The sequence below is a fragment of the Oncorhynchus kisutch genome, linkage group LG5 (genome assembly GCF_002021735.2).
Source record: "Oncorhynchus kisutch isolate 150728-3 linkage group LG5, Okis_V2, whole genome shotgun sequence".
NCBI classification, from domain to species: domain Eukaryota; kingdom Metazoa; phylum Chordata; class Actinopteri; order Salmoniformes; family Salmonidae; genus Oncorhynchus; species Oncorhynchus kisutch.
Genome location: NC_034178.2, coordinates 6,725,623 through 6,740,532, shown reverse-complemented (window position 1 = coordinate 6,740,532; position 14,910 = coordinate 6,725,623). Strand labels below are relative to the sequence as shown.

Here is a 14,910-nt window from a genome sequence, read left to right as displayed (position 1 = left end):
TGATCCCAAACACACCGCCCGGGCAACGAAGGAGTGGCTTCGTAAGAAGCATTTCAAGGTCCTGGAGTGGCCTAGCTAGTCTCCAGATCTTGTTCCTGTCTCTGTGTAGTTTTACCAGATAGGCTGTAATAGGTTTTCGCGTTCCGTTTGTTGTTTTTGTTTATATATAGTTATTTCATGTATCGCTATTCTTCATTAAAGAACATGAGTAACCACCACGCTGCATTTCGGTCCGACTCTCCTTCAGACGAACGCCGTTACACTGAGGTCTTGGCTGATTTCTTTTGATTTTCCCATGATGTAATGCAAAGAGGCACTGAGTTTGAAGGTGGGCTAGTTGAGAACGGGTTCTCATTTGCAACTGCGACCTGGACAAGATAAAGCAAAGAAAAAATGGCGGACGGAAGACAGGGTGGTGCGGCAGGTGCCGCTTCTCATTCGAATGCTGTAATTTTATCTAAACCATCAGGTGTACGCCGATCCCAGCTAAGTAACTCATGCAAAGAGTTAAAGCGCAATTATGTGTTTTATCTCCAGTACTCTGCCATGATTGTCAGTTATGTAGCTGCTCTACTGATAATCTCAGTGCGTCCTTGCTGGGATGACACAATCAGTCTACTACTGGAGAATATCAACACCAAACACATTGGTTCACCGTTCCACGGGAGCGGACAGTACACAGCATACCATAATGTTCTGAATAATGGCCAAGTCTACCTCGCTCCTTATTCTACTGAACCGCTTAGGCGTAACAAACACAAGTCCAACATTTATCGGAAACTGTTAAACTACATGTTCGCTACCCTCCTGCTCTCCGGGGATGTACAACTCAATCCTGGGCCCAATATCACCGAGCCAGTGATACGCACCGGAGTGGAGAGCGGTGGATGGCCTAGTCCACTGGTCGTCGCCGCAGTGGAGGTGGGTGAGTGCTATGGTCCTATGGTTTCTCTCGACTCACCCGGTTCCAGGATAGATTTTGACTCTTCAAACATACCAGAGTCGCTATATGCGATCCCTGACTCTGCTTCTGGTACGCAAGCTATTTTAATTATTTCCCCGCATCCAGTGCAGGCGGGAGGGATTGTTAATTGCGCTACCGAACTGCCCCTAATCAAAACGAAACAAAACGGCCTAAACCCAGCCGTCAGAAAACACAGAAAATGTAACTTTTTTCAATGTGTCAATCACTCTCGAGTCATCTGGGACCCACGAGCTAAGCCCAAGGGACTACTAGGGGGGCACTTGAACATTCGTAGTGCCATTCCAAAAAGTGATCAAATTCAACATCTACTCACAGACTCCAACCTTGACTTTCTCTACCTCTCAGAGACATGGCTTCATAAACACTCTCCATGTGCTGCTTTGGTTGTGCCTGGCTACAATGTTTTCAGGAGAGACAGGATTGAGGGAAGAGGAGGGGGTGTGATGATTTACATTAAAGAACATATCCGATGTAAACAAATTGAGTGGTCATGTGATAATGAACTAGAATGTATCGGCCTGAACGTTACACTGTCTCCCCAAATGTCTTTTACCCTCATTGGAATGTATAGGCCACCTTCCACCAAAAGTGTGTTTTTTGATCAGTTTAATACCATGCTTAGGGAATGTGATTTTGGGAAAGAGGTCATCTTAATGGGAGATTTTAACATTAATTATGAAGACAAGTGTTGTAGGAAAACCCTCAAACGGATCACTAATACCTTTGACCTTACACAGCTAGTTAAAGGGCCAACCAGGGTGACTTGTTGCTCTAAAATACAGATTGATTTGGTGTTCAGTAATAAACCAGAGAGAGTGACTAAATCATTCAATATGGTTACTGGGCTGTCTGATATTAATCTGACACTTATAGCCAGAAAGCTGTCTAAGAGCAGGTTTAACCTCTCTACTGTTAGAAAGCCGGATCAACTCAGAATACCTAAGAGTGAATTAAATAATTTTGAAAAAGCAATTAAGGGAATAAACTGGAATGATCTCTTGTCCTATACAGACGTGGAAGCTGATAGTCAGGTTTTTCTATCCACAATCCAGACTACAATAAATGGCTTCCTAAAGAAAATCAAATCCAAACCTGGCCAAAAGAGCACTCTTCCTTGGCTAAATGGAGAAATCTGGAAATTGATGAAAGAACGTGATTATGCTCTAAAAATAGCCCTAAAATCTAAATTAGAGCATGACAGACGTAGGTTTACCATGTTGAGAAATAAGGTGATGAAAGAAATCAGACAGGCCAAGGCAAACTTTTTTTATTAACATAATTGGTGAAGCAAAGGGAAATTCTAAATTGATATGGGAGAATCTAAAAAAGTTAACAGGGAAAGACCATACTAACACTGCAAAAAGACTAGAAATCATGGTGAATAACAATCTAACACAGGATGCAGTCGAAATAGCAATAGCCTTCAATTCCTACTTTATTGACTCTGTCAGGGTACTGACACAGAACCCCTCCACTTGTTTCTTGGGCTCAGTGCTAGTGAATGACACTCAACCTGTCTTCATCATAAGGGAGGTTTCTGAGTCAAAGGTGAACAAGGTGATTAGCTCACTAAAGAACTCTAAAGCCAAAGATGTGTTTGGGATGGACTCTACCTTTCTTAAAAACTACAAAGAGTCACTCATTGGCCCCATTACTAAGGTCACCAACACATCTATTGGTCTCGGTGTGTTTCCAAGGGTATGGAAGTCGGCCATAATAACGGCCATCTTTAAATCAGGAGACCCTGCTAACGTGAGTAACTACAGGCCCATTAGTATATTACCTGTGGTGTCAAAGGTTGTTGAAAAGTGTGTAGCAGAACAACTGATTGCCCACCTCAACAACAGCCCCTTCACATTACACTCCATGCAGTTTGGCTTCAGAGCGAATCACTCCACAGAAACGGCCAACTGCTTTCTTCTGGAAAATGTGAAGTCCAAGATGGACAAAGGGGGTGCTGTTGGGGCTGTGTTTCTGGACCTAAGGAAGGCTTTTGATACTGTTAACCATGAGATTCTCATCACAAAATTGTCCAAGTTCAACTTTTCCCCTGATGCCTTGAGATGGATGAAATCATACCTTGAAGGCAGAACTCAGTGTGTCAGAGTGAGCAATGAGCTGTCGCCCACTCGTAGCTATGATGTGGGCGTGCCCCAAGGGTCAATACTGGGGCCCCTCCTGATCAGCCTGTACATTAATGATCTGCCTTCTGTCTGTACTGGGTCTGAAGTTCAAATGTATGCAGATGATACAGTGATATGTGCATGCAAAGAGCAAACAACAAGCTGCACAAGAACTCACTACTGTAATGGTCCAGGTTACAAAGTGGCTCAGTGACTCGTGTTTGCATCTCAATGTGAAAACTGTTTGCATGTTCTTCACAAAGAGGGCAACAGATGCTACTGAGCCAGATGTCTATGTGTCAGGGGAGAAGCTCCAGGTGGTATCCGATTTTAAGTACCTTGGCATCATACTTGATTCCAACCTCTCTTTTAAAAAGCATGTGAAAAAGGTAATTCAAATAACCAAATTCAACCTAGCTAATTTCCGATTTATACGAAATTGTTTGACTACAGAGGTAGCAAAACTGTACTTCAAATCTATGATACTCCCCCACTTAACATACTGCTTGACTAGTTGGGCCCAAGCTTGCTGTACAACATTAAAACCTATTCAGTCTGTCTACAAACAGGCTCTCAAAGTGCTTGATAGGAAGCCCAATAGCCATCATCATTGTCACATCCTTAGAAAGCATGAGCTCTTGAGTTGGGAAAATCTTGTGCAATACACCGACGCATGTCTTGTATTCAAGATCCTCAATGGCCTGGCTCCCCCCCCACTCAATATTTTTGTTAAACAGAAAACCCAGACATATGGCAGTAGATCCACAAGGTCTGCCATGAGAGGTGACTGTATAGTTCCCCTAAGGAAAAGCACCTTTAGTAAATCTGCATTCTCTGTGAGAGCTTCCCATGTCTGGAATACACTGCCATCAGACACACATAACTGCACCACATATCACACTTTCACAAAATGCTTGAAGACATGGCTAAAGGTCAATCAGAGTTGTGAACATGGTCCCTAGCTGTGTGTTGCCACTCCATGTTGTCTGTAGCTTGTGAGGTGTGGAAACACTTTGTTGCTTTTATGAATTTTGTCTTGCTGCTTTTTGTTTTATGCTGCTCTGTCTGTATGCTACGTCTTGCTTGTCCTATGTTGCTCTGTCTGTATGCTATATCTTGCTTGTTCTATGTTGCTATTGTCTATATTGTAATTGTTTTTAATAACCTGCCCAGGGACTGCGGTTGAAAATTAGCCGGTTGGCTAAAACCGGCACTTTTACTGAAATGTTGATTAATGTGCACTGTCCCTGTAAAAATAAAAATAAACTCAAACCCCATAGAAAATCTTTGGAGGGAGTTGAAAGTCCATGTTGCCCAGCAACAGCCCCAAAACATCACTGCTCTAGAGGAGATCTGCATGGAGGAATGGGCCAAAATACCAGCAACAGTGTGTGAAAACCTTGTGAAGACTTACAGAAAACGTTTGACCTCTGTCATTGCCAACAAAGGGTATATAACAAAGTATTGAGATAATCTTTTGTTATTGACCAAATACTTATTTTCCACCATAATTTGCAAATAAATTCATTAAAAATCCTACTATGTGATTTTCTGGATTTTTTTCTCATTTTGTCTGTCATAGTTGAAGTGTACCTATGATGAAAATTACAGGCCTCATCTTTTTAAGTGGGAGAACATGCACAATTGGTGGCTGACTAAATACTTTTTTGCCCCACTGTAAGACACATGTATGTTTTAGGAATTGTAATTATGAGATTTCTGTGGTTTGAATTTTGGCACCCTCTATTTTCACTGGTAGTTGTCATATTGATCCCGGTATCGGGATTGCAGCCATAACAGGCTAAAACGGGATAAACTGTGTTCAATACCGGACGAAAACAACGAAGTACGCTCCAGGTCGCGCGCACCAAAACAGTAGAGTCCACCTGGAGTGACACATGGAAATAACAGGACTACTTCTTAATTTCTCAGAAGAAAAACATTGACCAATTACAAAAGACTTGACATCTAGTGGAAGTCATAGAAACTGCAACCAGGTTCCTCAAATATAGTTTCCCATAGAAAGCGAATGGAAAACACATTCACCTGAAATTTCTCTGGATGGATTGTGCTCGGGGTTTCGCCTGCCAAATCAGTGCTGTTATACACAGACATTATTCAAACAGTTTTAGAAACTTCAGAGTGTTTTCTATCCAAATCTACTAATAATGTGCATATCCTAGCTTCTGGGCCTGAGTAGCAGGCAGTTTACTTTGGGCATGCTTTTCATCTGGAAGACAAAATACTGCCCCCTAGCCTTAAGAGGTTTTAAAGGCAATACTAATTGAGTATGTAAACTTCTGACCCACTGGGAATGTGATGAAAGCTGAAATAAGTCACTATTATTCTGACATTTCACATTCTTAAAATAAGGTGGTGATCCTAACTGACCTAAGACAGGGAATTTTTTACTAGGATTAAATGTCAGGAATTGTGGAAAAACTGAGTTTAAATGTATTTGGCGTATGGCGTATGTAAACTTCCGACTTCAACTATATATACAGGCGTGTGCCTTTCCAAATCATGTCCAATCAATTGAATTTAACACAGGTGGACTCCAATCAAGTTGTAGAAAGATCAAGGATGATCAATGAAAACAGGATGCACCGGAGCTCAATTCGAGTCTCATAGCAAAGGGTCTTATGTAAGGTATGTTTTCAATTTAATACATTTGCAAAAATGTATAGAAACCTGTTTTCGCTTTGTCATTATGGGAAATTGTGTGTAGATTGAGGGGAAAAATTGATTTAATCCATTTTAGAATAAGGCTGTAACGTGAAGTGAACGTGTCTGAATATTTTCCCGAATGCACTGTATATGTACATCAAGGTATTTATTATTACTTTTCTATTATTTCTCTTTTCTCTGCATTGTTGGGCAGGGCCTGTAAGTAAGCATTTCACTGTTAGTCTACACCTGTTTTTATATGAAGCATGTAACAAATACAATTATTTTGATTAGATTTTATTTGATTTCATGAAACGTTCTTATTATGTTTGACATACACTAGTGGTCAAATGTTTTAGGACACCTACTCATTCAAGGGTTTTTTCTTTAGAAACATAGTGAAGACATGGAATCATGTAGTAACCAAAAAAGTGTTAAACAAATCAAAATATATTTTATATTCTTCAAATAGCCACCCTTTGCCTTGATGACAGCTTTGCACACTCTGGGTATTCTCTCAACCAGCTTCACCTGGAATGCTTTTGTTGAAGGAGTCCCCACATATGCTGAACACTTGTTTGCTTTTCCTTCACTCTGCGTCCCGACTTATCCAAACCATCTCAATTTGGTTGCGATCGGGGGTTTGTGGAGGCCAGTTCATCTGATGCAGCACTCCACCCCTCTCCTTGGTCAAATAGCCCTTACACAGCCTGGAGGTGTGTTGGGTCATTGTCTGGTTGAAAAACAAAATGATAGTCCCACTAAGCCCTAACCAGATGGGATGGCAGATCGCTGCAGAATGCTGTGGTAGCCATGCTGGTTAAGTGTGCCTTTTTAATTCTAAATAAATCAGTGTCACCAGCAAAGCACCCCAACACCATCACTCCTCCTCCTCCATTCTACGGTGGGAAATACACATGCGGAGATCAGCCGTTCACCCACACCGTGTCCCACAAAGACACGGTGGTTGGAACTAAAAATGTCCAATTTGGACTCCAGATCAGAGGACAAATTTCCATTGGTCTAATGTCCATTGCTCGTGTTTCTTAGCCCAAGCAAGTCTCTTCTTATTATTGGTGTCCTTTTAGTAGTGGTTTCTTTGCAGCAATTTGACCATGATGTCCTGATTCACACAGTCTCCTCTGAACAGTTAATGTTGATGTATGTTACTTGAATTCTGAAGCATTTATTTGGGCTTCAATTTCTGAGGCTGGTAACTAATGAACTTATCCTCTGCAGTAGAGGTAACTTTGGGGCTTCCTTTTCTGTGGCGGTCCGCATGAGAGCCAGTTTCATCATAGTGCTTGATGGTTTTTGAGACTGCACTTGAAGAAACTTTCAAAGTTCTTGAAATTTTCCGTATTGACTAACTTTCATGTCTTAAAGTAAAGATGGACTGTCGTTTCTCTTTGCTTTTTTTGGAGCTGTTCTTGACATAATATGGACTTTTTCTTTTACCAAATAGGGCAATCTTCTGTATACCACCCCTACCTTGTCACAACACAACTGATTGGCTAAAACGCATTAACCTTTTGCGTGTAGGGGGCAGTATTTTCGTTTTTGGCACCAAAAAAAAAACGTACCCATTTTGAAACGGCCTATTTCTCAGCCCCAGAAACTAGAATATGCATATTATTGTCAGATTAGGATAGAAAACACTCTAAAGTTTCCAAAACTGTAAACAAATATTGTCTGTGAGTATAACAGAACTGATATTGCAGGCGAAAACCTGAGGAAAATCCAATCAGGAAGTGCCTCTTATTTTGAAACCTCTGTTCCTATGCATGCCTATCCTCCATTTAAAGGGATATGAACCAGATTACTTTTTCTATGGGATCCCTAAGTTGTCAAGTCTTTAGGCATAGTTTCAGGCTTTTATTTTGCAAAATGAGCGTGAAAGACCATATTGCGTAAGTGGATAGGTGGGGGCGCTCCGAGTGAGTTTTGCGCTACAGAGTAAAGCGGCCATTGTTTCTCCCGGTGTTATTGAAAAACCTACACACCCTGTTGATATATTATCGAATATATATTTTAAAAACAACCTGAGGGTTGATTATAAAAAAACATTTGACATGTTTCTGTGGACATTATGGATATTATTTGGAATATACGTCTGCGTTGTCGTGACCGCTCTTTCCTGTGGATTTCTGAACATAAAACGACATAAATCTTTATGGAACATTTGTTGTGTATCTGGGAGTCTCGTGAGTGAAAACATCCAAAGATCATCAAAGGTAAGCGATTAATTTGATTGCTTTTCTGATTTTCGTGACCTAGCTACTTAATGCTTAGTGTACATAATGTTATGCTTTGCTATTAATTAATTTACACAAACCCATTGATTGCTTTCTCTGTAAAGCATAATTTTAAAATCTGAGATGACAGGTGGATTAACAAAAGGCTAAACTGTGTTTTGCAATATTGCACTTGTGATTTCATGAATATGAATATTTTTTTGTAATATTATTTGACTGTGGCGCTATGCTATTCAGCGGTTGCTGACGAAAATGATCCAGCTAACGGGATGGGTAGCGTCAAAAAGTTAAGGAAAGAAATTACACAAATTAACCTAAGAATGCACACCTGTTAATTGAAATGCATTCCTGGTGACTACCTCATGAAGCCGGTTGAAAGAATGCCAAGAGTGTGCAAAGCGGTCATCAAGGCAAAGGGTGGCTATTTGAATCTCAAATATAAAATATTTTGATGTTTAACACTTTTTTGGTTACTACATGATTCCATAAGTTATTTCATAGATTTGAAGTCTTCACTGTTATTCTACAAAGTAGATAATAGTAAAAAATAAAGAAAAACCCTTGAATGAGTAGGTGTTCTAAATCTTTTGACAGCGTAGCTTGGATAACTGTTTGGCACAAAGTGTAATACAAGTTGTTGCTAGGGAACAGGCAATGAGCCAAAGACTTTGATCAGAAAGATTATCCAACCTCATTCAATTTATTTTATGTCATATGCAACCAACTTTGATTTCTACCAGCTTGTGTAATGAAGCCATAATAATTTATCCTCTTACCATCTCTGAGGAAGAGGCAGCCGAAGGCAGTGACAGTGACAAAGGCTGCACAGATTCCATCCAGTCGGAGAGCGAACCATCGAGAGGTGACCAGGAACAGGAACCAAGATTCTGAGTGCAGATCCTGATGAGCGTCAAAGGTGTTCTGGAATCTCTCCTCGGCTCCGAAGGCTCGGATCGTCCACAGACCTTGGAGGGACGAGGACAGGTGGGAGAAGACAGGACTCCGAGCTGCAGAACACAGGAAATACATCAACTCACACATGCATGCAGACACAAAAGGAAATCGTACACATTAATAGAGAAAATGTACAATTATCCTTTGTCCCTTGGCCAGTCACTCACTGGTGGACTCCAGGCGTTTGACGTCCCGTGACGTCTGCAGGAAGTAGCGTCTCAGGAACAGGAATATGATGAGAAGAGGAACCACAGGGATGAGGATCCAGGGCATAACGGAGGCTGCCACCACCACTACGCCGATATTCTGCAGGATCGACTGTGGCAAGAACGAATACGCCCAGGAGATATGAAGAGAAGAAAAGATTTATGTAATATAGATAATGGATTGGGAAATCTATATCCTCCTGACAAAATACATAGATGTTCCCCGCTAGGGCTATACACTCACTTACCTGACTGAAGTCAACAAAGGTATTAGGTAACATGGAATCCAGCTGGCTGATGTCCTTGGAGAACCTGTTGAGAATTCTTCCTGTGACAGAACAGGAGAAAGTAATCCACTGTGCAAAAACGGGTTAAATCAACATTGTTTAGCCTCCCGGGTGGAGCAGTGTGCCACCAGAGACTCTGGGTTCGCGCCCAGGCTCTGTCGTAACCGGCCGTGACCGGGAGGTCCGTGGGGTGACGCACAATTGGCATAGCGTCGTTTGGGTTAGGGAGGGTTTGGCCGGTAGGGATATCCTTGTCTCATCTCACCAGCGACTCCTGTGGCGGGTCAGGCGCAGTGCACGCTAACCCCAGGTTGCCAGATGCACAGTGTTTCCTCCGACACATTGGTGCGGCTGGCTTCCGGGTTGGATGCGCGCTGTGTTAAGAAGCAGTGCGGCTTGGTTGGGTTGTGTATCGGAGGACGCATGACTTTCAACCTTTGTCTCTCCCGAGCTCGTACGGGAGTTGTAGCGATGAGACAAGATAGTAGCTACTAAAACAATTGGATACCACGAAATTGGGAAGAAAAAGGGGGTTAATTTATTTTATTTTGTTTGCCACGTCAATTCAATGTGATGACATTTACTCAATGTGGAAAACTGAATGGATTTGAAAAAAGTCATCACCTGCTAAGAACGCTATTTTTGGATGACTATTCCCTATTGGAATTTGGCCTCTATACACTAAGGCCAGAGGTCACCGTAAATCAGGTCTGGCATCTGGGCCCCTGAGGCATTAAAATCGACCATGGGTGTCCTAAGCAATTAAGTTTCAAATGTATAATCTATTCAACCCCAAGGTCTCAGCCTTGATTGAATGCTTTGGCACGAGACACGGAAGGGTGAAACAGCGAACAGGTAAGGCACAAGTATGTAGTTCCGACCCTCTCCTCTGGAGTGGGAGAGATTTGCTGCGAACCTCTTAGAGGAACATTTGTCTATTAAACCTTTTAAATATAGAAGTTGTTTGCCTTATATTTTGCATCTAGCATTTCTCCACAACTTGACCAGTTTTCAATTCCTAACAAATTTAAGGGAATTTAGTATTTTTTTCTCCACCCAACTTTTAACCTAAATACAATGAGTGATTTTTTTTTCTTCCTTCGTTGAATTGACATTGAATTGACAACTCAACCAAATGTAAATCAAAACTAGATGTTGAAATGACGTCTGTTCTCTCACCCAACCAGTTTGAAAGCATTTTGGAGGTCAGGACTAAATTACAAGAAATTGTATTGTCCTCAACAAGAAAAAGACAACACAAACAGATTCTATTTCATGCGAGGGGTTTCTCACCAATTGGGTTGACGTCAAAGAAGCGTACAGGTGTCCGGAGGATAGAGTTGAACATGCGGTTGTGCAGAGACTGAGCAGCTTTCACCAGCACATTGAACATCACCAGACTCTTGGCAAAGCCAAAGATGACCGAGGCCAGAGTCAAACCTGAACACAGAAGGTGACTTGTCAGTCGTTACCCGATTTCCTCCCAGGTAAGGGGACAACCTCATACTTACTTAGAAAATATTCAGTATATTTAGGAATTCTCTTCTGTATACCTGCATAAATGCCCACATAGAAACCGAGGTCCAATTCTTGAGTGATGTTGAGGCCATTTTGGACAATCACAGTGCCGTTAATATTGAGTTTCTCCTGCTCTCCTGCCCTGTCAATCAAACAGTCAGCGTTGTCATTTGAATATTCACATTGCTATGGTCCAACTGAACTGTGAAACAAATAATGAACTACTGTAACAATAGATGCTTCTCACCAATAGGCCAGCCACCAGTCCTGAAGAACGTACGCTACCTGTGGGTGACAAATTATATTATAGTTGGTTAGATCATTGCAATGTCATTGGTTCCAATGCCTTGATCTGTTCAGAGTTTGATTTTGCACGCATCTATCAGAAGTCAAAATGCTGGTATTTACTGTAGATGCTAGGAAGTAGAATGGTGACATGGTTATTCACTGCCTGACATTTTGGATGTGTTAATACCTCCGCAATGAGACTGAGGAGGACTGTGCACAGCATAACCAGGATGCTGGCTCCTGCGTTTAAGTACTTGAAGTAGAGGCTGGCGCCGATGTTGCCTTCCGATCGGCTCTCCTCTGCTACTGTCTGGACAGGGAGGAGACATGAACATAATACCCTGTTAACTAAAAGGAGGGACAATCTGGGACACTTCAGAATGAAAAATCGCCTTGTGACTGTATCTAAGGGCTTGAAAGGAAGTGGGTGGGGTTTGGACCCACCGAAAGCTGTTCAGTTCCATCTTTAACAGAGTGCATGGAGGAGGTGTGGGAGACCACTGAGTTCCAGGAGGAAATTGAGTTCTGGGAAAAGGCATGTTTGACCACTGAGTGATTGTTGTTGGTTTGTGGCTCCTCCTCGTCCCTCTTCAGCAGGGAGGTGAAGTCAACCCCAGAGTGCTGCAGCTCGGAGTATGTCCCCATCCCCACCACGTGACCCTGACACACACACACACACACATCACACCTTGCCCATCTTCTGGAGTCTGTATTCATATGTAAATGCATATGTCTTTGGGTGAACTATTCCTTTCATAAAGATTGACAGCAGACCTGTTATGTTCTCAGCAAAGTAAAAATGTAATCAAATGCACCTGTGGTCATACGTAGGTTACAAAGCATGTGTAGAATGTTAAACCCTGCCAGGAACACACCTCCTTGAGGACGAGGATCTGGTTGGCTGCTTGGAGGTACTGCAACTGGTGGGTGACCAGGATGCGGGGCTTATTCTTCAGAATACCACAGATACACCTGGACACACATGGGGATACAGACACAGACAATTTAAGTGCAGTTTCACACTGCTGGTGAAGGCCTAAGGCCTGTTCGAACATCAGAGAATCCACATGACCCTGAACATCCATTAACTTGTAAATGCTATACAAAAACCCATTCCTGCCCTAAAGAAACAGCCAGTAAGTAGACCTAATCTGAGTCTGGGAAGAATGTAGTTCAGTTGTACTAAAGGATAGTGGGGTAAGTTGAGCCAAAGGGTTAGCTGAGCCACCCTTTGTTTCTAGGAAACCATACGCAAAATGAATCATGTCACCAAATATTTAGGAAGAGGTCATAATTTCATAGTTGCACCACACCTCCCCAAATCATCTTGCTGCTCAATGTGTAAATGCATATTTTTAAACTGTAGGGCGTTGTGTTATATGTTGTAAATGGGTCAAATTTTGAGCTGCTATTTTGTCTCTCTTGTAAAGTAATTATTTATCTCAATGGGACGGGTCCGGTAAAATAAAGGTAAAATAAATACAGACAGTTTAGCTGAAACTGTGGTTCACTCACTGTTCAAACAGGTGTCTCCCGACTTCAGCATCCACAGCACTTAGAGGGTCGTCCAGCAGGTAGATATCAGCATCCTGGTACACAGCCCTGAGACACAACAAGGCTTTCAGATAGAGACTGGAGGATATTCATCACATATATAGAATGTACCTCAACTCATTTCTACTCTGGTTTGAAGTCGAGCTGTGGTCTTACCGGGCCAGGTTCACTCTAGCTTTCTGTCCCCCACTGAGGGTGGCTCCTCTGTCCCCTATCACTGTCAGGTCCCCGTCTGGCAGCAGCTCCATGTCCTGAACACAGAAGGGACAACAGAGACGACAAGGGTTAACAGTCAGAACACAAAACCATTGCAAAGCTTCTAGAATAAATACCATGAGAGCTCCATTCAGTGTGTCTTACCCTCTTGAGGGCGCAGGCTCTCAGGACCTTCTCATACTTTTGAGGATGGAGCTCTTTGCCAAACAGGATGTTGCTGCGGATGGTTCCAGGGAACACCCAGGGCTGCTGGGAGGCGTAGGTCAGCTGACCTTTGACCCTCAACACCCCCTTGTCATGAGGAAGCTCCCCCAGGATGGCGCTGAGCAGAGAGGACTGTGGGAGATGGGCTGGTAAACATGTGAGCTGGCTGATATGGCTTACTACATATTTTACCATATAGACACACACACACACACTACATGACAAAGTATTCAGTCAGCTGCTCATCGAACACCTCATTCCAAATCCATGGGTATCAATATGGAGTTGGTCCCCCCTTTTGCTGCTATAACAGCCTCCACTCTTCTGTGAAGGCTTTCCACTAGATGTTGGACTTGCTTCCATTCAGCCTCAAGAGCATTAGTGATGTTGTGCGATTAGGCCTGGCTCACAGTTGGTGTTCCAATTCCTCCCAAAGGTGTTCGATGGGGTTGAGGTCAGGGCTCTGTACAGGCTTGACAAGTTCTTCCACACCGATCTTGAGAAACCATTTCTGTACGAACCTCGCCTTGTGCACGTGGGCAGTGTCATGCATTGACACTATGCATTGGGACAGGTAGCGTTCTCCTGGCATCAGTCAAACCCAGATTCGTCTGTCGGACTGCCAGATGGTGAAGTGTGTTTCCACTGCTCCAGAGTCCAATGGCGGCGAGCTTTACTACACGACTCCAGCCAACACTTGGCATTGCGCATGGTGATTTCCGGCTTGTGTGCAGCTGCTCAGCCATGGAAACCCATTTCATGAAGCTCCCGATGAACAGTTCTTGTGATGACGTTGCTTCCAGAGGCAGTTTGGAACTTGGTAGTGAGTGTTGCAACCCAGGACAGACTTTTTTTTTACACATCTCTCTTCAGCACTCAGCCGTCCCGTTCTGTGAGCTTGTGTGACCAACCACTTCGCAACTGAGCCATTGTTGCTCCTAGACGTTTCCACTTCACAATAACAGCACTTACAGTTTCCCGGGGCAGCTCTAGCAGGGCAGAAATTTGACGAACTGACTTGTTGGAAAGGTGGCATCCTATGACGGTGCCACGTTGAAAGTCACATAATAGCTCTTCAGTAAGACCATTCTACTGCCAATGTTTGTCTATGGAGATTACACGGTTGTGTGCTGGATCTTATACACTTGTCAGCAACGGGTGTGGCTAAAATAGCCGAATCAACAAATTTGAAGGGGTGTTCACATACTTTTGTATATATAGTGTACTATGTATGAACTCTGACCTTTCCAGACCCCACAGGTCCAATGACAGCAACGAGCTGCTCCGACCTCACTGTGAGTGACAGGTTCTGTAGAGATGGGGTGTCCAGACACTGGAGAGAGAGAGAAATTACATTTCATAGCAATACATGAAACCACCACACAGGACAGGCGTATTCTTGTTTTGTATATCAACATTTGGACATTCAACATTTGACCAGAATATTCACCTTGTCCCAGTAGCAAATTAAGTCCTTGATCTCAACAGAGGCGTCTTTCTTTTCCTCCGGGGTAAATCTCATTTTGGGTCTCTCAATCTCCTCCAACAGAAGGAAATTCTGTGGGTCAACAGAGAGATGATGCAGCCAAACCAACCTTACTAAACCACAATAACTCATTGCACCTAGGTGCGGCACAGCAGCCATTTTGTGCC

At 42.8% G+C, this 14,910-nt stretch overlaps 1 protein-coding gene across 1 annotated transcript in view; it reads right to left on the bottom strand.

Moving 5' to 3' along the window:
- Positions 1–14,910, bottom strand: part of LOC109890581 (multidrug resistance-associated protein 4-like) — a 41,739-nt gene that overhangs the window by 8,348 nt on the left and 18,481 nt on the right. The window contains exons 9-22 of the mRNA XM_031824314.1: positions 14,708–14,815; positions 14,501–14,590; positions 13,198–13,389; positions 12,994–13,088; positions 12,799–12,885; positions 12,159–12,255; positions 11,728–11,943; positions 11,471–11,593; positions 11,243–11,280; positions 11,031–11,137; positions 10,771–10,917; positions 9,439–9,518; positions 9,152–9,302; positions 8,807–9,037 (exon numbers count right to left, since the gene is read on the bottom strand). Coding sequence (XP_031680174.1) covers positions 8,807–9,037; positions 9,152–9,302; positions 9,439–9,518; positions 10,771–10,917; positions 11,031–11,137; positions 11,243–11,280; positions 11,471–11,593; positions 11,728–11,943; positions 12,159–12,255; positions 12,799–12,885; positions 12,994–13,088; positions 13,198–13,389; positions 14,501–14,590; positions 14,708–14,815 — 1,762 coding nt within the window. The remainder of the gene's footprint in view (positions 1–8,806; positions 9,038–9,151; positions 9,303–9,438; positions 9,519–10,770; positions 10,918–11,030; positions 11,138–11,242; positions 11,281–11,470; positions 11,594–11,727; positions 11,944–12,158; positions 12,256–12,798; positions 12,886–12,993; positions 13,089–13,197; positions 13,390–14,500; positions 14,591–14,707; positions 14,816–14,910) is intronic.